Raw genomic sequence first — 23,136 nt, forward strand, 5'->3', positions numbered from 1 at the left:
GTTAGACACAGACAACCGAGAACCACATTACTCTATGCAAAATCATATAGGATATTAACAGATACATACTCGAGAGTCAAAACAATGAAAAGAATATGCTGTTGCCTTAGCCCTACTTATAAGATATGTGATTTTATTTGTATTTTTCATAAATATTGCTAAGTATTTTAATCAAATGAAAAAGTAGAGAAATTCAATGATAAGTAGTGCAAGAAAACCAACGATGAATAAAATAAAATAAAATAAAATAAAATAAAATAAAATAATACAATGAAAAAAAAAAAGAATTTGACAGAAAAAAAACATGATACTACTCGCAGTAAATTTTAGAATACAGTTATACTTTTGTTTTATTACAGATACCATAACAATATTTACTTGTTTTCCACTGCAGCAAGATATGATACAATATAACATCAGAAGATGGATAAAACCAGCTATCCCCAATCCTAACAGACACTATGGGTTGATACAAAAATAGCTATGAATGGATTCGTCAGCATGTCCTAGTAGGAGCATCTCAGGCGATCAGCAATAAACCATCTTTCATTCTCGTAGAAGGAAATAATACTTGGTGGGGTTCATCTTCTTGGAATCAACCTTACAATACTACATTTTAATAAAGAAGAGTCTGATTGTTCAAGTCAGCTTAAGGTTGCTGGAAAAATGATAAGGATGGACCTAGGGTGCTATGACAACTTGCAAATCAGCACTATTAGAACCAATTGAACTACTATGAACTTTCTGGATGAAATTTTTCTAAAATTGAAAAGAAGTAAAAGAATTGAAGCACCCTTACTTACCTTCAGTGAAATGTCACAATGTGTTTCGTTCAGATCACACTGGTAAGTTTGGTTGATGTGCACTCTAAAACTCGGTTCAGTTGCTCGACATTCTTGAAATAAAGTGTATGTACCCTTTCCAGGGAAATAATAATACACATTATCAAATGTGACAATATGACGTCCACCCCAGGCCGAACAGAAAGAATAATCGTCTGCATCCAAAGTAGACGTAGCTGTGAATAAAGAAAATTTAAAGAATGTCAAACTCACAGATTTATCTCTATCATAATAAATGGGGTATTATAAGCAAACATATAAAATGCCTTACAAGAATAAGGGAAAATTGTCACAATATTTATAGTGATATAAGTAGGTTATACAAAATATAAGTTAGCCATTAGAACATGTGAGATATGAATACATCTAAAATTTAAGGTAGTTTTTTTTTTTTTTGATAAGTTGTAGTTTAGGAAATTCAGTACTTAAAATTATTAAGATAAACATGTTAGGTTATTTAGAAAGGAATATTTAAAAATAAAAATCACATTTTATGAATATTTCAAATAAATGGTGATGGAAAATACATAACGATATAAGAAATATTTTATTTACCTTGGATTTCTTCAATAATATTTGTCACATTCGGTCGGATGAGGTTATCTACAATTGAAGTTAGAAATATTAATTAAAAAAACACGAAATATTGTAGATTATCAAGACAACCCAGTGCTCTCCAGGTATTAATAATACTATCAAGAAAGCTAATTATCATTAGAAATTTTAGTGGAAGACATATAAACAATTATCATTTGTCCAATCCTTAGTTAATTTGAAATAAACTTGTTTTATATTTTATTGATATTGTTCAATTTATTCAAAAATAAAAATTATCAATATTCATTTTAAAAATTATGAAAAATAATTAGTTTTCACTATTTACTAGGTGTATCAAACCGGCATTGTCCAGGATTCAGTGACTGATCTTTTATTTTTTGCACATTTTTATTTTAGTTTTAAAGGTTACATCTAGAATATTCTACCATTATGAATTATATTTCTTGCTGATTCTTTTTATTTTTCAATAATTAGTTAAAAATGTTTTATATTATCAATTTTCTGTGCCAGACTAAGAATTAAAAAAATTGTAGTGAAGTAGATTATTATGTTGCAAATAATATGGTACAATAATAGTAAATCAAAATTGACAAAAGAAAAGTTTGATTGGTCAGCCTAAATGCTATAAATCTAGCCTTGAAAATCCAATAAAATAAGTTTATATGTTAGATAGAAGTCATATTATTGTAAACAGGTTTTTGTTTATGAAATAAGATTTGTGGGGTTAGCTGCTTCATTCTTTCTTCTCATTCATGAGAATTATTTAAAAGATGGTAAATTGCATTTAGTTATATTTTTATACACTTCATTCACACTTAAGACACACAATTAGACAAAACTAAAGAATGTGATTGGTCATTAAATATTTGACAAACAATATCGTTTGACCTTGTTTTATGCTAATTAAAAAAAACTAATATGCAAAATTTTACTTTAAAATGAAGAGTTATTTTTAGTTAGTTTTTCTGCTAGATAATAGTTTTTATGTGAAATTCCAATTATTTGGATATGAACAGTTTAGAGGGCCCAAACCAAAATGGTTTCCAAAGGGAAAAAGGGCAATAAGAAGGGCACTAGATCATTTTCCCACTATTTTTGCAATCTATTCAGAAAGAACATTTTATGGATACAAAATTTACCCTTTCCATGCTGTTTACGTTCAAAAGCTTGAAATATTTGATCTCTCATATCTCCAATGGATACTTAGATTTTTTATCAGTAACTGCACCCGCAACATCATAATCCACTCAAGATGTCGGATTCACAGATTTGAGGAGATCCTTCTTACAAGGAGACTTCAATAATTTGGCCATGCCTTTCATTCTCCAACTGACTTGATTCACAAGGCCAATAACATCAGTCTCATTACCAGAATGTCTCAAGAAAAAATAACATCAGTCTCATTACCAGAATGTCTCAAGAAAAAATAACATCAGTCTCATTACCAGAATGTCTCAAGAAAAAATAACATCAGTCTCATTACCAGAATGTCTCAAGAAAAAATAACATCAGTCTCATTACCAGAATGTCTCAAGAAAAAATAACATCAGTCTCATTACCAGAATGTCTCAAGAAAAAATAACATCAGTCTCATTACCAGAATGTCTCAAGAAAAAATAACATCAGTCTCATTACCAGAATGTCTCAAGAAAAAATAACATCAGTCTCATTACCAGAATGTCTCAAGAAAAAATAACATCAGTCTCATTACCAGAATGTCTCAAGAAAAGGGGTGCAGGGGGTCACTGAGGATTAACTGGCAATAGTCAAAGTTGACTCGGAAGTTGTACCCAGCTCATGCACCTTTGGCATTTAAGAATGAAACTGTGACTCTCTGCAGTATGCTTAGGAGACAACTATAGACAGATATGAATATGTTGCTTTGACATGGTGCTGCAAATGCTATTGGAAACAGCTGAACAAACCCTGGATGAATGTTGTCACAGATCCAAAAATCAGATTATTATAATGATGTATTGAACATATTGAAATAACACTCAAAATTCAAAATAGTCATTTTAATTACAATCTTATATAATCTTTTATTTATTAAAATTATTTTTGTAAATGATTTGGACACAAAAGTATTGTACAAATAATTATTATGAAAATTATCCTTAAACCTTCTATCTGAAGAAACTGTTGCAAATGAAAGAATTTCATGTAATTCAGTATAAATAAATGGCATATATATACTTACCAATAGCACACGACTGGCCAGTGAAACCTGGAGGACAACGGCAATGATTTGGTTTGATACACTCACCGCCATTAACACAGGGAATTTCACAGATGGCTATCAGAAACGAAAAGACAAAATAAAAGAGGTTACTTTTAAAGCTCACTTCTTTTCTTAATAATCATATAAAACAACTCAGTCTATTGATTGGCCATGCCTGATGAAAAAGGGTTGTTATGGCTAGTTCTTTATAGTATCAGATCAGTATATTCAGGAGTTATTTCCCTTGCACTGTTGTATCCAAAAGTACAAAGAAAAAATTTGCTCCACGCATGTGTAAGATTGATTCAAAACAAGACTTTCCTCTTTCAAACATTAAACTTGAAGCTACCCAATGTGTTAGGCTTAGTACTTCATACAAGTATACAGTTATATCGCATAGGATTAGCAAATCTCTCGACGGTGGCAATCTTTCTAGGGCAATTGCTCTTGACATATCTAAAGCCTTTGATAGGGTATGGCATAAAGGTTTACTTCATAAGATCGCTAGCTATGGTATAGCTGGAAAAGTCTTCTCAATTATTAAATCATTTCTTTCTGATAGGTTCATAAGAGTAGTAGTTGAGGGGCAAAAATCAGAAGCTCACAGTATTAATGCCGGTGTCCCTCAGGGATCCATCCTGGGCCCAACTCTTTTCCTGATCTACATTAATGATCTTCCAAATCATATCCTTACATCATTTGTAGACATTTATGCTGACGACACTACCATTTATGGTACCACATCTAAGACAGTAAACGAGCAAGTACTCTCCAATTCTCTCTCCTCTGATCTTGAGCATGTAGTACAATGGGGAAAGGAGTGGCTGGTTACTTTTAATGCATCTAAAACCAAGCTTCTCTCTTTACATCATCAACATTTTAATCCACATTTGTCATCAATTGAAATGAATGGCTCTCGTCTTCAGGAGGCCTCAAGTTTTGACAAGCTTCTGGGCTTGACCATTACTCCTGATCTTAAATGGAACACGTATATCAAATCTGTTGCCAAGGCCGCTGGAAAAATGGTGGGATCTTTCTATCGATCCAGTAGATATCTCACTGCTGATGCTATTCTCTATCTATATAAGAGCCAGGTACGTCCAAGGATGGAATACTGTTGCCACATCTGGGCAGGAGCTGCTAGAAAGGACTTGTCCTGCCTTGATAGAGTTCAAAATAGACTTCGTAGCCTCGTAGGAGATGTCCTTTTCTCCTCCTTACAACCTCTATCTCACAGAAGAGATGTTGCGAGTTTGTCTCTGATGTATCGTTATTTTCATGGAAAGTGTTCAACTGAGCTTCAATCTATGGTCCCCCCTCGCCAAACTTTCACAAGAAACACTCGTCTAGCTGTAAACACTATCAATAATTTCCCCCACTCTTTATCTGTGCCTAAACCTAAACATAGATTCCATGAACAAAGCTTCTTTCTTAGAACTGCACGCCTGTGGAATTGTCTTCCGTTTTCCTGCTTTCCGGCTGACTACAATATGGTTGTGTTCAAGTCTAAGGTAAATAAGTTCTTGATGAGCCGTTCCATATAAGTTATTAAATTTACCAAATTTTCATTACTAATGATTACTATATTGACCAACTTCTACTGTACACTCTTTAACCCTTATCCTTGAGTGGCCTCTTGGCCTTGATAATGTGGTGATGCCTTTGTAAAAAAAAAAAAAAAAAAAAAAAAAAAGTATGGTTTTATTCGCTGATGCATTTACTGTCAGACATCCCATTTACAGGTCGCAGTTCTTGTTTTTCTGATATATATTCAACCATGGTCTTCTTTACTATATATATATATATATATATATATATATATATATATATATATATTATTTCAAGGGAATTAACCCTTATCCTTTAGCAGCCTGAATGTAAGGCAGTAATCTAGTAATTGTTAATCGTGTAAGTTGGGTAGAATTTGATTATTTAAGGGGACGGTTCATCAAGAACTTGTTTATATAGGGCTTAAAGGCTACTATATTGTAATTGGTCAGGAAGCAGGCCAGCAAAACAGTGTTCCACTGGCAGGCAGTTCTAGGAAAGTAGTTTTGTTCATAGAATCTGCTTTTAGATTTAGGCACAGATAGAGAGTGTGGGAAATTGTTGATAGTGGTTGTAGCTAGTCATGTTTTTGTCAAAGTCCAGCAAAGGGGAGGGACCATAAATTTGAGCTTAGACAAGCATTTGCCATGAAAATAATGATAGAGCAGGGACAAACCTGCAACGTCTCTTCGTGGGAAAGAGGATGCATGGAAGAGTAAAGGGCATCACCTAGATTTCAAACAGGTTTTAAACTTTATCAAGGCAGGATAGGGTGCACCGAGCAGCTCCTGCCCATATATATATATATATATATATATATATATATATATATATATATATATATATATATATATATATATATATATATATATATATATATATATATATATATATATATATTCAACTGTCTCTTAATTACTGTTTTTTATCATGGTCTTTCTCTCTTTATATTTTAACCTGATATTATTCACAATAATTTAATACATAACCTGGTAACCTTCATATTGGAGAAAAGACTCAACATTTGTGTAATTCTAAAATGTAAAGATTGAAATATAAAATATCTAATTTTATAGTAACATTAATAGATTTTGAGGGACACTTGATGTCTACATTTAGACAACTTTCCATCAAATTACTGCATAACACAACTTGTGTACTTTAAAATGGATTCTATCACTACATGATTCTCATAGGATCAGTCAGTTAGGAATATTATAAGATTTTCCTTAAAACCTTTTTCTTACTATAAAAGATAAAAATTCAAAGACAGCAGAACACTTGTTAACTAGCTGTCTTTGACCCTGTAGAGAATGGTAGTATTGTCTGTTACCAGAAGCACCTTTGTTTGTAATTTAGTATTGATAGGAATATACAGGCTAGTAATGTTTTGAATTCCAAGTTCCCTTTTTTTGGAAGCTGTGATATCATCATTATTAAAAACTGGTCTTTTGTCTAATGTTGCTCTCATTAGGAATCAAGCAAATTTGAAACTATATTATACAAATAATATAGTTTCAGTTTAAAATTATACATAATAATTTAGAAGACATATTTCATTAAATTTTCCAGATAACTTGTGGCTGCATAATTTTTCTTTGATCTTTTCTAAATTTATGATTAATTTTTAAGTTTTGGGCTGGAATAGACTAAGAACTATATATTATTTAACCCTTTCACCACATAATGAAATAACATGAAAATTACCATTGTGATAAAAATTATCCATCAAATATAATATTTGTATTTTCTGCTTTTGTAATAGGTTTTTATTTACATCCTTAATAATAAGTTCAACAATGGTATTGTTGCTGTCAGGCTGAAATTTGCTTCTGTTAAGTTCTAAGAGGTCTACCTTCCCAAGCTTTACCTTTTCCCTAAGAGGTTAGATTATTGTCAATAATCTGGGTATCTTTACCAGGGAATGCCGTTGGGGCTGCTGAGATAATTTCTCCAAGTGTGCTGGCTTTTCAAAACCACTCTTGATCTTGCGTCTAATATCCTGGAGAGAAGGTAACTAAGCACTGACATTGACTTTTACTCTGTTTATATACAGAGTGCATAAGGTATTTGAGAACATGGATTATTTTAAATATAGCAGGAATATTATTTGATTTTATATTTTTGATATTTCAGGATTATCAATGACAGCCTATGTAATTTTACAACAAATGAAGAAGCACACAATTATTGAACTATAAGACTGAATTATAGCAATTTAGAAATTATATAATTTAGATTGCTGGAAGAGTATAAAAATTATCAAAAAGTAAGAGACATTCTAGACACAATGATAGCATTAAAACATTCGATATTTATTTGACAAATACAACATTCTGTCCCAAAAGATGAGGTGAATTGCAAAAGAACATCATGTTTAATAAGGAACAATCTGAAATGGTGTCAACAAAGACATCATATACAAATGATGAATAAAACAAGAGGGAGGAATGAGTTAGGCGAAAGATAGAGAGTGAGTTACAGAGAAAGACAGTGAAAAGATGAGAAGGAAAGAGAGAAAGATAAAGAGACGGCTGGAGAAAGAGGGAGACATAGAAATTCTAATACAGAGATGTTAAAAATAATTTCACTTTTATTTAATTTTATATGATCCCGAGCAACGCCGGGCAGCCCTGCTAGTGTGTAATAAGGAACAATCTGAAATGTTGTCTACAAAGACATCATATACAAATGATGAGTAAAGGTCATTTCAAATAAGAAAAAGATAAGTAAAATAGCTTAATCAACACTGATAAGGCTCCTAAACAAAAATAATTTCCTTTATTTAATAAACTAGCTCCACATAGGCAGTATTGTCTGAGTGTAACAGAAAAAAATGGCTCACTTCTTTACACACACAAAAAAAAAAAAAAACAAATCAATTTTAGTGATTTTAATTTTGTAAATAAACTTATTTTTGAAATTGGAATATTTTAAAAGTTTATATTAGCACTTGATACAAATTGATTAATAGTAAATAAAAAATAATTAATGTAGAAGCAAGAAACATACACATACATGCTTAAAATCGCCTACTTGAAGTGATATATATGCATAACTTTACAATAACAATACTTACGCTGTTTACAATGTGTTCCATTGTACCCATAGGGACATATACAATTTCCAAATTTGTCACACTTTCCGCCGTTGCACTCACTGTGACAAGCAACTGCAATGAATAAACAAATTAAACCAATATTTATTGTTTTCTTCTTAGAAATACGTTGTTCGGAAATATTCTCAGATTTTTCGACTCACTTTAAAAAAATTGATTTACTTTATTGTATTTGTTATTTGTATTTTATAAACAAACTTACATTCTTAAATGCATTTATAATAATTTCTTCCAGAATGCAATTAACACATAAAAAAGAGAAAAAGCACACATATTTCTTGCAGGAGGCAACAGAAGTGCTTAAAAGTGATTGGACAACGACAAAGTGTGTTTTATGTATGTAAATGGATACATACATAATACTAAAAATTCAGTAGCTTACCAGATTCACAAGTTGGTCCTTCAAACCCAGAATGACATTTACACTTGTTGGGTGATAAGCAATCTCCTTGTATGCATGGAGGGTTGCAGACTGGTTTCTGGCAAATATAGCCAGTGTAACCTGTCGGGCATGTACATGTATTTGGAGCTGAACAATTCCCACCATTTCTGCATGGAGTTTCGCAGACCGCTAAAAAAGAAAAAGAAAACATCAGTTTGAAAATTTTCGCGTTGTGTTTGAACACTAGTTTAGATTACGTAGCAAGATTTAATTTCATGCAAATATTGCAGAAAATCTGACCACAGTTTGACTATTTTGAAAAACAAATCAGAAAAGAGTGAGATCCTTATTCTAACTTCTGCACATGTGCGCAATAAATTTTCTTGACTTCTAGGCAGGAGAATGCATTTTTCGAGCATTCACCAGAATAACTCAAGAGAGATAGCTCAGATAATTCTAGGACAACATTATTATCCAATTGTTTATATTAGAAAGTCAATCAGAGAAAATATAAAGCAATCCACATTTTCCAATAATGCATACATTCCGTATAAATTCGTTGCAGTGTGTCAATATAATTTAAGGTCAAATGAGAAGACATTGTAAGTTATATCATCATCATCATCATCATCATCATCATCATCATCATCATCATCGATTTAACATCAGTTTTACATGTTCACATGTGTGTTGAATGGTTTGTAGAAATTGACTTCAAACTAACATATCTCTGGTCCGGTCTTTATTTCTTCTTCTTTCTCTCGTCCATCCTTACCACTTTCTCCCTTTTTTTTCTTTTTGGCATAATCCTGCCAAATGACTCTGCTACCTCAACTGTTCTACATCCACTAAGCCAAGAGTTCTCATCCATTATTTCAACATGCCATACCTTTGAAATATACTGTTCTGCACACATTTCTCTATACAGCCAAGATTTGATCTTCCTCTGATCTGGGCCTGTCTTTAAGACTCACATTACACATCCATTGTATCATTCTCATATCATTTCTCTGTGCAATGCATGTCCTCAACTCTTGTTGGTTAGGTTTCACTTCTATACATCATCGCACTGCATACACATGCCAGATAGATTCCTCCCTTGTTCGCTACTTAGTAATGGCAGAAGTTCCCTGAATTTACTGGATCAAAACTAATTAAGATAACCAACATATATTTTTGGAATTATGGAAAAGATCTTCGTTTGCTTCAAGTATGAGCATTTATTCCAGCTGCCTACTCACAAAGCAAGTCAGACACAACATCAGCATAACACCACGGAGAAGAAACAAGAGAACAATAATATGGTCGTGTTTATACAGTGACAAAACTACAGTTAGAATTCGTTAGTAAGTAAAATTATCTGATTAAATTATATTAAATAAATATACTAAATCTTATATTCTAGTTATTAGATTAATGCATAGTAATTATTATTTGATTATTCCAATTGATTAGTTTAGGTAATATATATTGATCATAATTTATGGCATAACATGTTAACATATCAGTTCCTGTTAGATCACCAAAGTTAAACAACATTAAGTTTGGCTAGTACATACAAGACGGGAACCATTTGAAAATACTAGGTGCTGTATGTCATCTCCCTCAACAGGGATAGACGTGCTGATTGGAGACAGGATGCAAATTTTTATTTCTTATAAACTTCTACTTTCAATGGAAAGTAGAATGTCTGATGCTAGGCGAATATCATGAAAAATGGTATTATTTATAAAAAGCATCAACATCTGTAGAAAGTGTATTTCATGCGTTCATAAAAAAAAAATGAGAAATATTTTTAACTAGCAGGCCGCCCAGCATTGTTCGGTCATAAAATATGCTTAAATATGATATTTTAATTCATGCAGATATCGTATTTTTTATTAGCGAACAAATGCTCTATTGATTATTATATTGTGCCCAATATATATGTAGAAATGATTTCAAAAGTTAAAAGAAAAAAACGACTTCCATGCTATCAGTTGGAATCGAAACCAAAACATTCAGCGTCTAAGCCTTAGTCGTTATTTAGTGCTTCAGCTTTCATTGTTACTGCCTGAGCTATTGCCAGATGGATAAAAAAAAAAAAAAAGCTAAACATTAAGTGAGTTCAAGCTAAAATGTATATGTATGTATGATCAGAAATAAGTCAATTTACCTCTGCTAAGATTAACTGTTTTTATTTCAATTTTGACCCCTTAGCAGCTATTTCTACAGGCTAAAAATCAAATCGAAAGTGTTCCGAGGTTCAAATACTTTATATATCAAGTTTCAAGTCTGTAGACCAACTATTTAGAGGGGAGTTTGGTAAAGAATTTTCGCAAACAACCTGAGACAAAGTCACTTATATATATATATATATATATATATATATATATATATATATATATATATATATATATATATATATGTGTGTGTGTGTGTGTGTGTGTGTGTGTGTGTGTGTGCAAGAAAGTTTTCATTTTAAATTCTATGCAATTATGCAGAATGTAAAACCTATGCATAAAAAGAAATAAGCATAATAGTGAAATGAAACCAATCATCTAATAAAAAACCATAAAAAATAAATAAATAATTAATTAATGCTCGTTTTTCAAAGGAAACCCTCATGTAGTAGCTCGCATATCCATGACTGAGTATATTAAAATGTTTGTTTTAATAATTTTTAAATAGAAAAGGTAGGCTGTTAATATCAATCTCAAAGTGCAAAAACTGAACTTTATAGGTATATAGAAGATAGATTAAATAGTTTCATTATTTTTTTTATACTCACCTTGACTGCAATCATCTCCCATGTAACCGGTTCCTTTGCAGTCACAGACATTGTCACCAACACAGAGACTACCATGAAGACAAGGTCTTGTACAGACAGCTATATTTAAAAAAAGAGAAAAAAGTGATCATTAAATAATATTCAACTATTCTCTAGTTGTTAAATATGTGGGTATGAAAGTTAGTACATATAAGAGGTTGAAATATGGAATTTGAGAACAGAAAATACATCATATAGAGATGAAAGGTCAACAATGGCTGGGAATCAAAAATCGTAGAAACAGAAGTAGAAATACAAAAAAGGGGAAATTACATTATAGGAAACTAGTTCTGGTTGTGGATATCTGCCAGCAATATCAAAAAGTGACCGATAAGACGCATGTGTTTATATGAACTAACGAACCTTTTAATTAACCCATTATAATGTAATCTTTTATTCTTTGATTGTTAAGTAAAAAATGCAGAATAGTTACAAGACGTCCTCTCCTCTCCATAGTAAGAATAGATTTCTAACTAATATCTAAGTAATTATTATTTCAATACGGTCCGCATTCTGCAGGTTTACCGAAAATTCTGTAAATTTGTGAAAATTGGTAAAAGTTTGCAGTCTCGAGAATCAGTTATTGAATTTTCTCATTAAAAAGGGACACTGATAAGTGAAACAAGAAGAGTTGTCGAACATGTCTACATACACACAAATTAAAAATCATATGACTTAACAACCTACCCATAATCTAATTGTAACCGTAAAACACCTAACCCTAACATATATATATATATATATATATATATATATATATATATATATATATATTTATATATATAGTCTTATTTGTAGTATTCCGAATTTTACTGGATTTATATAATTCAGTAATCGTTCATATACCAATAAATTTTTAACCAAAAAGAGATGACTTAAACTGTAAGCTACAAAATTATCATATTTCATAATTGAGCATTCATATATTGTTTCAACAAAAACCAAGACTTCAAATAATGGGTTGATAGCAACAAATAGTGTATTTCATTGTTAGTTACAATTTTTTCAAGACTATTCGGACAAATCCAAACATTATGTCGTTTGAAAATTTCCTTGTTTTATTGTTAAAGTGTTTTTTATTCAGCAAGTCTGAAGAAAGGCCGTTCTTGTGAAAATTTTCAAACGACATAATGTTTGGATTTGTCCGAATAGTCTTGAAACATTGCAACTAACAATGAAATACACTATTTGCTGTTATCAACCCATTCTTTGAAGTCTTGGTTTTTGTTAAAACAATATATAAATTCATAAATTAAATTAAAAAAATAGAGAATGACAATTACATAAAACTTTATTTTGTTTTAGCAATCAGATCAATAAGGACGAAAATAAGAAAAGAGTAGGAAAGAACTTCTTTAGGCCATGACATTTCGAAGCTAAACCGGATAATGATTTTTACTATCTTGATAGCTGTCTGCTTTAATAGTTTCTTTCCCAGAACTGCTAGACTTTGGAACTCCCTTCCGGGTTCCTGCTTTCCCAACTGTATTAACATGCAAAAGTTTAAGTGTAATGTGAACAGACATCTTGCTGCTCAACTTCCTACGTAGCATCCCTGCAACTTATGGCCCCGATAGTAGCTAGCCTCCTACATCAAAGTGGCACTATACCTTGTTTGGGGTGAAAATGGAATTAAAAAAAAAGGATTAAGGTTATTTCATGGTTCAGTTTAGTGTTAGGTTTCCAGTGTTGCCACTCTGACATAGAGTTAGTGGTAAACTTAAAGAATGGTATTTATTTATTTATATATTTTTGTAAGAAACCAATACTAAAATCAAACAGAGTTTATAAAAAATGAAATTGAAATAGAGGTTATTTATAAATTAAATATTACTGTATAAATTGTCTTTTATATGACAGATAATTTGCACGGCGGACTAATTTGCGAAAATCAGAAAACAAATTATTACGGTGGATTATTTTGTCCTGTTACTGCTTACAAAGTCAAACAAAACTCATCGATAAAACTTAGTAGCCATATTTGGAGCTAACCACTTCACAGCCGACTTTCTGAAAATTTTGATTGCCCATAGAGTATAACTAGCAGGGCTACCCGGCGTTGCTCGGGACCGTATAAACAATGAAAAAACAAAAGCAGATATTGAACATATGTTTTATTTTTAGGGGAGAGGAATCTTTCATCTCTATGTATTATTTGTTTTATCTACCCTAGGACTGGTATTGTTCATGTTTTATCCCTAGCATAGGTAATTTACAGCATGTATATGAAATTGTTTTACCTTAGGGTGAAGAGAACAGGTAATATACAACATAATGTGTCTATATTACATCCCTGGCAACGCCTAGAAACCAGCTAGAACATGTATTTCAGTCAATCTATATTACATCCTGGGCTATGCCGGGAAACCAGCTAATCTCTATTTAGTGACTTGACCACCAAAATACCTCCCTAAGTGTGTCCTTTCTTTTGAACTTATTAGATATAGGTATCTAGAAATTTGTGTGAAATTTTGTTGAATGCATTGTTCACTATGATTTTCTTATTGTTCCACACAATATCAACTGTAGCGAAATAAAACAGTAAACTTAGTGTAGTGTAAGAATAAAGAGCAAAGGAAAAAATTAGAATCATATTCTGTAATTGCAAATCTAAATTTGCTAGCGTGTACCAGTATTTGCCAGGTTGCGGAAATTTGGAATTTATAACATATGTAGTGGCCTTTTCCTAGATACCTATTGCTAAAAATTATACTTTCATTTTGTTAGAAAAATCTCTCTTCGGATGCCCTGCATCATCCAAAATAAAAACAAATATCTTTATAATTGTTTCAGTACATTGCTACACAATGTGAAATTTTTTAACGTTTGTAAAAAAAAAATCATGAATGTGCTTATATTCCAAAAACGAAAATATCAGTGCACAGTATTGAAAGTTGCTCGGGACCGTACACATAATGAAAAAATTGATTATTCTTATGAGAGAGGAATTTTGTATGTTTATGTATCATTTGCTATTTCGAGCAAAAGAATATTTTACCTACATAAGACGGGTATTACACATATGAAATAATTGTATCTCACCTAGGGTAGGTAATTTACAGCATGTATATGCAAGGACAGGTAATATGCAACGCATTTATCTCATCAAATCCCAAGCGATGCCAGGTATTTTGCTAATATATATTCTCACCTAATTCATTCAATCCCGGACAACGCTGGGTGTTTTGCTAGTATATATCTCAATCAATCTCATGAAATCCTGGGCGACGCAAGGTATTCTGTTAGTATATATTTCAATCAATCTAATTCAATCCAAGGCAGCGCCAAGTATTCTGCTAGTATATATTTGCATCTATCTCATTACATCCCAGCTGACCATGTATTCTGCTTGCATACATTTGCATGTATCTCATTGAATCCAGGGTGACTCCTGGTAATCTGTAAGTATATATGTTGACGTATCTCGTTGAATCCCATAATTCTTGGATTGTTACACATTTCCACAATTTAACCGACATTATCGCTCACCTGTCTAAAATAATAACTTTAAGACATTGTCTTGGCTGGTATTCATTACAAATACATCATCAAAATAACTCACATTTAATCATTTTTCATAATTTTTTGATATGTTACTAATTTACACAACCATGTCACATGATTTAACTTACATTATTGCTTCCACTCTTACTAAAATAAAAACATTGATACATAGGCTATGGTATGTTACTAATTTCTGCTATCATTTTTCATGAGTAAATCCACGTTATCGCCCCCTTCTATCACTAAAATAATAACTTTTAGACATTGTATGGCTGGTTATTTCAATACAAACCCACCAACAAAGTAACTCACATTATATCATTTTTCATAATTCTTGCATATGTTACTAATTTCGACGATTGTTTTTAATGAAGTAACCCAAATAATCGCCACCTCTTGCTAAAATAATAACTTTCATAAATTGTCTGGTATATCTACTTCATAAATAAAGGATGGAGTATTGTTACCATATCTGGGTAGGAGCTGCTAGAAGCAGCTTATCCTGCCTCGACAGAGTACAAAATAGACTTCATAGCTTAGTGGGGAATACCCTTTTCTCTTCCCTGCAACCTCTTTCCCACGGAAAGGACGTTGCGAGCCTGTCTTTATTTTATCGTTAATTTAATGGCAAATGCTCGTCTGAGCTCCCATCTCTGCCCCCCCCCCGGTAATCTTTCACGAAAAACACTCGTCTAGCTGAAACCACTGTCAATAATTTTTCCTACTCTTTGACTGTGCTTAAGTCAAAACGTAGATTCCATGAACAAAGCTTCTTTCTTAAAACAGCACGCATGTGGAACTCTGTTCGGTTTGTCTGTTTCCCACCTGACTACAACTTGATTGTCTTCAAGTCCAACATAAACAAATTCTTGACGAACCGCCCCCTTAAGTAATCGAATCTACCAAATGTCCATTAATAACGATTACTACGATATTATCCCATTGATTACTGTACACCCAATAACCCTTACCCTGGAGTGGCCTCCGGACCTTGATAAGTGGTGACCTCTATGTAACACCCCCCTCCAAAAAACGATATATTTAAAAAAGTCAGTTTGTCGACTATATCTTAACAAGCGCCGAGTTTTTCTTATGGGTGTTTTATGGCTTATGGTCCTACTAACCTTAAGTGCGGGAGTGGTTTCCAGTGATTCTAGAGTAAGCTTTTCTTTTTTTAAAATATCTTTTAAACCTGAAACAAGCGACCCTTTTCCTGAAAAATAAACAAAGGCTTTCGTTAAGAGGCGCCCTTCTTTGTTTACAAAGCCATTCAACGGAAGTGACGTCAGACGAATTTTAAGGTACGGATGACCCACACTGTGTATAATGTTACCATTTTTTTAAGCAAATATAAAACTAGAAGATTTATTTAAACAGTCTTTATTTGAATTTTTATAAGAAAATTATAACCTTTATAATACAAATATCTTTATAAACTGTATTTTTTTTTCAATCAAACATTAGAGTTGTTGATAATTATTTTTTACATCAAACATAAAAATATAAATGTTATAAAAATATTTATGAACTGTTTTTTCCAACGAGGTTTTGTTAAAAAAAAAAGTCATGAACTGTTTTTTAATATATTACGAACTGTTCATTATTATTTTTATATAAAAAAATAAACTTTATTGGGGGGGAAACAGTGCATAAATATTTTTATAACAGTTCTATTTTTATGTTTGATGTGAAAAAATAATTACCAACACCTGATGTTTGATTTGAAAATAAGAAAAAGAAAAAACAGTTCATAAACATATTTAATTATAAAGGTTATAATTTTGTTATAAAAGTTCAAATGAAGACTGAATAAAACTTCTATTTTTTATATTTGCTTTAAAAAAAAAAGCCATATTATATACAGTGTTGATCATCCGTACCTTTAAATTTATCTGATGTCACTTCCGAATGGCTTTGTAAACAAAGAAGTGCGACCCTTAACGAAAGCCAAAACAAAAATTTTACAGTCTTTTGTTTGACGAAATCAGTTGAGTGAAAATTGCGTTCCATTTTATAACGATTTTACAATCAAGTGACCTGAAGCTGTTTTGACTCACAAATGAGCGAAAGAGAGCATGAAAAAGATTCAAAAGGATAGTGCAAGATAGCGTAAAAATAAAGAGGGGGGGGGGGAGAAGCTCAAACATTTGATTTTCCCGCCCTTTTTCGTGTCAGTTTAAGCGCGTTACGTAACATTTTGTTTGTCTGTGCGTCACTGTAATCTCATACATATATTAATTTAACGGGTCACCGTGTTCAAGTCTATACGTATCAACCCTCCTCCTCCTCCTTATATGCCCCATCCCCACATTATTGGTTTTAAGTCCTCAAAAGTCATTCATTGTAAGCAACTCATTAAGTGTTGGGAGCAACTAATTCAGTGACGAGAGATAAACTGACTTACAAGCCAAGGAGTTGGGGTTTGCAGCAGAAACAAATGGGACTTTTTTCTTCCTCGGATCAATGACTCTCCCCTGTGCTATTCGGCCACATCTTGACCAGGTTTGAAGAAGAACAACTCAAACGGAACGGACCTCCTTTTCTTCTCTCTCTCTCTCTCTCTCTCTCTCTCTCTCTCTCTTCACCTCGGTGTTATCTCTACGGTATCGACGATTCCACTGGAATAACTACCGCGATAATAATACCAGGTGCCGTAGTCCAGCTTTCTACAAGGAAAATACAACATTCTCCCCAATAAACCTTTTCTGTGACCTTTTATGAAGTTGTTGCGTTTGTCATTTCAGAAGCTTGTATTGAATTATTTATTTTATTAGGGTGTGCCCTAAAAGCATTAAAGCTTAATTTCTTTTTTCATAGATTTAAACATCGAAAAAGTTTCATGACATATATATATATATATATATATATATATATATATATATATATGTGTGTGTGTGTGTGTGTGTGTGTGTGTGTGTGTGTGTGTGTGTGTGGATGACTATAATGCTCCTTATCTTGAGTTGAGCATATTGGGAAGTGATACACGAATTGCCATTAGCGTATTAAACAAATCGAGCTTAGGTATTTCGGACGATGTCAAACCATCGTTAATTCACTACTCGCAAAGCAGCCGCCGAATAGCGTAATGGTTAGAGGTCTTGACTGTTGTACGGGCGGTCGGGTTTCGATCCTGGCTTGAGGTAGTTGCCTGTCTAGCCGCACTGATGAGCTGTGATACAGCGAAACATTATTGCATGTGGATGACTATATATATATATATATATATATATATATATATATATATATATATATATATGTATGTATATATGGGAATGCTGAGATAAATTATGTATAATGCCAAAATTTATTGTTTGACAAAGAAGTACAGATAATTGACTTGCCTTGACAGAGTATAAAATAGACTTCATGACTTAGTGGGGATGCCCTTTTCTCTTTCCTGCAACCTTTCTTCCGCAGAAGAGACAGTGCGAGCCTGTCTTTGTTTTATCGTTATTTCCATGGCAAGTGCTCCAATCTCTGGTCCACCCTCGCCAATCTTTCACGATAAACACCCGTCTATCTGAAACCACTGTCAGTAATTTTCCCCACTTTTTATCTGTGCCTAAACCAAAACGTAGATTCCATGAACAAAGCTTCTTTCTTAGAAGTGCACGCCTGTGGAACTATCTTCCGTTTGCCTGTCTCTCACCTAACTATAACTTGAATGTCTTCAAGTCAAACATAAACAAATTCCTGATGAACCGTCCCCTTAAGTAAGACACTTTATCAAATCTCCATTACTAACGATTACTATGATACTATCCCATTGATTACTGTACACGCAATAACCCTCTTTTTCTTTTCTTTTTTTTATTACATTTTCACCCCAAACAAGGCACGTTGCCACTTTGGTGAAGGGGGCTACTATCAGGGGCAACAACTACTGGAGTACTATGTTGGGATTTGGGCAGCAAGTTCACGTTACACTTGAACTTTTGCATGTCAGTACAGTTGGGGAAGCTGTGGCCTGGAATGGAATTCCAGAGTTTAGCGGTTCTGGGGAAGAAACTACTGGAGTAGAAAGATCTTTTACATCTAGGGATCTCTACTGTGTGAGGGTGGGATTTAGCTGCCTTTCGGGTTTGTCGAGGGTGTCTACGTCGTGGGGGCACAAGTGTCTGCAGTTCGCCAGAGCATTCACCATTGAAATACTTGTAGAACAGGCGGAGGGATGCAATATTACGTCGATGGGACAGAAGCTGAAGCTTAGATGCCAGTTCAGGGCCTATCAGATATCCCCAAGTGGCTTCCGGGCCTTGATAAGTGGTGACCTTCATGTAAAAAAAAAAAAAGAATTATTAAGGTCTTTTCCTTGACCTCTGGATTTTCAATAAATGGCTTATCTCATCAGAGGAAACGTTGTTTGCAAAATAGATATGTGTAATAATGAATTTTGCTTATTGGCACATAGATTGGAAATTCAAATTGAGGTGATAATATATTTTTACACTATCAACTCAATTTTAATTTTCAATCTATATGCTGATAAGCAAATTCATAATATAAAAAATAACAATAAAAATATTAAATACAAAAAGTAACATCGTTTTTCATGCTTCAAAAACCCCTCATAACCTTTAAATCATTATATATATATATGAAAAGTTAAGAACAACATCGGTACCGTCAGTTTCAAATCCAAAAGGAAGAAGGGAACTTGTGACCGCCCTTTATAGACTCTCTTCAACAGATGCACTTTTTGATAAGCACTGAAGTTTTATTTGTAAATAAATACCAAGGAAAATACAACACATGAGTATCAAAGTAGACGAATCTTCCAAACGTACTTGTCGTGTAGCAGAAAATGTGTGTAGTAGCAGAAAATGTAGAGTTCATGTGTCTCTCTCTTCCTTTAATAGCGTCTCGAAAGTGTCCTTAGAACTAAATTTTGTTGCTAATAAAGTGTGAGCTGAATAATTCAAAAGTAATAAATAAAATAGTAAATATATGAAATAGTTTGTGAATTTTCTGTACGATATTAATTTTATCCCGGTCTGTCTCCTATAGGGGAGGGAGGAAAGAAGACATTCGAAATACGTCTGCTTCGCATTACAGACAAAATCTATGAGAAGAGAGAGAGAGAGAGAGAGAGAGAGAGAGAGAGAGAGAGAGAGAGAGAGAGAGTATGAGCTCTCTTTCCTTGCCACGTTCATTAACCGACTGCAAGATTTGCTATTCCGTATTTTATTTGCTTAATAATTTCTGGTATTTCTTTATATCTCAAACACTTGAACTGTTTAATGTAATTTACCTTGTTCACAGTTGTCACCTGACCAGCCCTTGCAACAGACTTGTATGGTAACATTTTTCAGTTCCATGACTTGTTCTGGTACCACTTGGTCCCTGAAAGTTAAAAGGCATCATGTAATTTTAATAGATTTAAAAAAAATAAAATTCATTCACTGTACCATAATTTGTTCGACATTATTGTGATAATTAATTTATATGTTAAATTCCCTTTTCCATCTCCCCTCTCTCTTTCACACACACGCACACACATTATCTTTTTTAAATAACGGTTGACATAATGGTAATTAAATTACTTTATTAGTAGCAGCCTTGTTAGATCAGTTGATAGAGCACTTAACGCCAATCACCGGAGTCTGGATTCTGAATCATGGCACGCAGAGTCACACTGATAAACTGTGGACGACGAAACATGTGTCTGTGGATAACTATAGCTAAAAGCTGACTGCTTTACATTACAACAATATCTCTTCTAAGGAAAACAACAAAGAATTTTTTCACGTAAAACTAGACATTGCAATCGGTTTTGACACATCTGTATCGACTTTAGTTATCAGCATATGGAAAACGTTGTAGCTGTTCCATGTTGAGTTATGTGTGGATATGAGAGCGCACGCGCACGTGTGTGTGTTCGATGGCAATAATAAAGAATGAATACATTAGGATGTGGTTGTTTGATGTAATTATGGCTGGGTGTTTACTGCTTGTTAACATTTGTAGAATTCATAAAGAACGACTTATTTTTGCTTGCGGAGAAATGTCCCTGCTAGGTGATTTGGTTACGCTTTGTCCAATCAACTTGCTGAAAGGGATTTATTTCTATCTGTCTCATGAAGAACTGCTTCAGTCCCTTGGGAACTCACAGTTGGTCAGCTGAAATAATCCTGAAACCAACCAGGAAATGCGTCCTCTTTCTCTCTACTGTCCCCATGCACTGGACGGTCAATCATCGACTATCTTTGCCCGATGGTAACTGACAAACTTTATGGGACTCAAAGAACTTTCTTTCCTGTCTTCACTTGGGTACGATTCAACTTTCTTTCATCTGTACCGAATGGTGTAGGTAATTGAATAAATCCTTTCTTATAACAACACATTTGGTTCATGTACACCAGAAGCCTTGGACTACAAGTGAATACCAATTTCTTTTTTTCATTTTACTGCAGTCGAAGTTTTTAGAAATCAAAAGGCCCTTCCTGGGATTTCTATTTAATACATAGATATTTGAATATACTATTAAAGTCCTTCTTTATCTCTGAAATGTTGAGTTAGTAAAGATGTTAAGAACATTAATTTTTCTCCTCCTAATATACCAGTTCGCTATGTTATAATACTTATATATTTAGTAATGTTGTATAGTGGATGAGATATTGTTCTTATAACGGGATCAGATAAAAACGTATAAATTGTATGCGTTATTGTTTACCAAGAGAATATGATATCGACGTATAAACTGAGTCATGTTGTATCAGAGAGTTATCACACGGTATATATTACAGTTCATATAAATAAAGTATCATTTTTTTAGGAGAAGAATGATATATGCTTCATACCTTTCTTTATTCAAGAGTACTTGTATCTTTACTGCCGAGCTCCGTGATGAAACATAAAATGACCAACGCCATAGCTAATTGATATCTCTGTTCTTTTGTTGTAAAACAACTGAACAGCACTTTATATTTTTAAAATATAAATTTATTTCAGCTGTCTCAAATGGTCTTCACAAAGTGTAAGGCTTCCACAAAGCAAATTTCAAGATGGAGTATTTTAGTTGTCTTTATCAAATCTGTCTCAACCAAGCCGATCACTCCAAAAATCACCCTCTTCATGTTCTCCACATTCAGTTAGAATTTAAAAAAAAAGTAGAAACAAGATCGCGAAAGGGCATCTATATGAAACGAAATAAAATCAACACGAAAACATACGTTGCGAAATTGCCTTACATCGAAGATTAAAACATATGTAAAAAAAAAGAATATATATATATATATATATATATATATATATATATATATATATATATATATATATATATATATATAAAAAATAAAAAGGAAAAGTTTACCATCGGACTTTGCAGTAGGAAGTTTCGATTTCCTTCCCAAGAATCGTCATTTCCGGATTCGCTTCTGCCTCCGAACACAATTTATAGTTGACGATTTTGCTCTTGACAACATTCTTCGTTACGTTCTGTAACTTTTCAACCGTTTCCGTGCAGAAATGGCTGCAAGAAAATAGAAACGAAAGTGATAGATTTCAATTATATTTTTGTAAACGCTCAAAGACAAAAAAGAACGAACGTCTATGATTTATTTTATGAAAATAAAAAATGACAAACAAAATTTTTCTTCGCCAATGTTCGCACTAATATGCACATAAAAAATAACGTCTTAATTGGTATATATATATATATATATATATATATATATATATATATATATATATATATATATATAAAAGAAAACGTCTCAAACTGGAAAAAAAAAAAAAAAAACGTATTAATCTGTTTTTAAAAAGAAAGAAAACAGAAAGAAAACGCCCCATGAAAAATTAAAAAAGAAAAAAAAAATGTATCAGTCGGGTTTAAATAAGAAAAAAAAAGAAAGAAAACGTCTCATTATGGAAATATAGTAAAAGATTTCTTTCTAAATTTATTTAATACGGTGAGAAAGTGAGAGAATCTAACTTGCAATTTCCTTTTTACTTTTTCCTAAATACTTTGAATGGTTTCAGCCAACAGGTTTTTATCATTTGTATGACGGAACAAATAAATGCACATTGGTCTTTATTGATACATTTAGGCAGTATTTCTCTCTTATGCATGTTTCGTTGAACAGTAGCCATAATTCCTGTTTGTTCATCAATCTTTTCCATTTAGTGGGTCAATGTTCGAACGTTCTGTTCGAG

At 32.7% G+C, this 23,136-nt stretch overlaps 1 protein-coding gene across 1 annotated transcript in view; it reads right to left on the minus strand.

Annotated features, from left to right (window-relative positions):
* Positions 1 to 23,136, minus strand: part of LOC145247314 (mucin-2-like) — a 109,262-nt gene that overhangs the window by 74,755 nt on the left and 11,371 nt on the right. Inside the window, exons 2-9 of the mRNA XM_080108950.1 lie at positions 22,295 to 22,453; positions 20,234 to 20,325; positions 11,440 to 11,538; positions 8,670 to 8,858; positions 8,249 to 8,341; positions 3,601 to 3,696; positions 1,398 to 1,445; positions 804 to 1,018 (exon numbers count right to left, since the gene is read on the minus strand). Of these exons, the coding sequence (XP_079965076.1) occupies positions 804 to 1,018; positions 1,398 to 1,445; positions 3,601 to 3,696; positions 8,249 to 8,341; positions 8,670 to 8,858; positions 11,440 to 11,538; positions 20,234 to 20,325; positions 22,295 to 22,453 (991 nt within the window). The remainder of the gene's footprint in view (positions 1 to 803; positions 1,019 to 1,397; positions 1,446 to 3,600; positions 3,697 to 8,248; positions 8,342 to 8,669; positions 8,859 to 11,439; positions 11,539 to 20,233; positions 20,326 to 22,294; positions 22,454 to 23,136) is intronic.

Source organism: Euprymna scolopes, chromosome 25 (genome assembly GCF_053919585.1).
Source record: "Euprymna scolopes isolate OS-2025 chromosome 25, ASM5391958v1, whole genome shotgun sequence".
NCBI lineage: Eukaryota > Metazoa > Mollusca > Cephalopoda > Sepiida > Sepiolidae > Euprymna > Euprymna scolopes.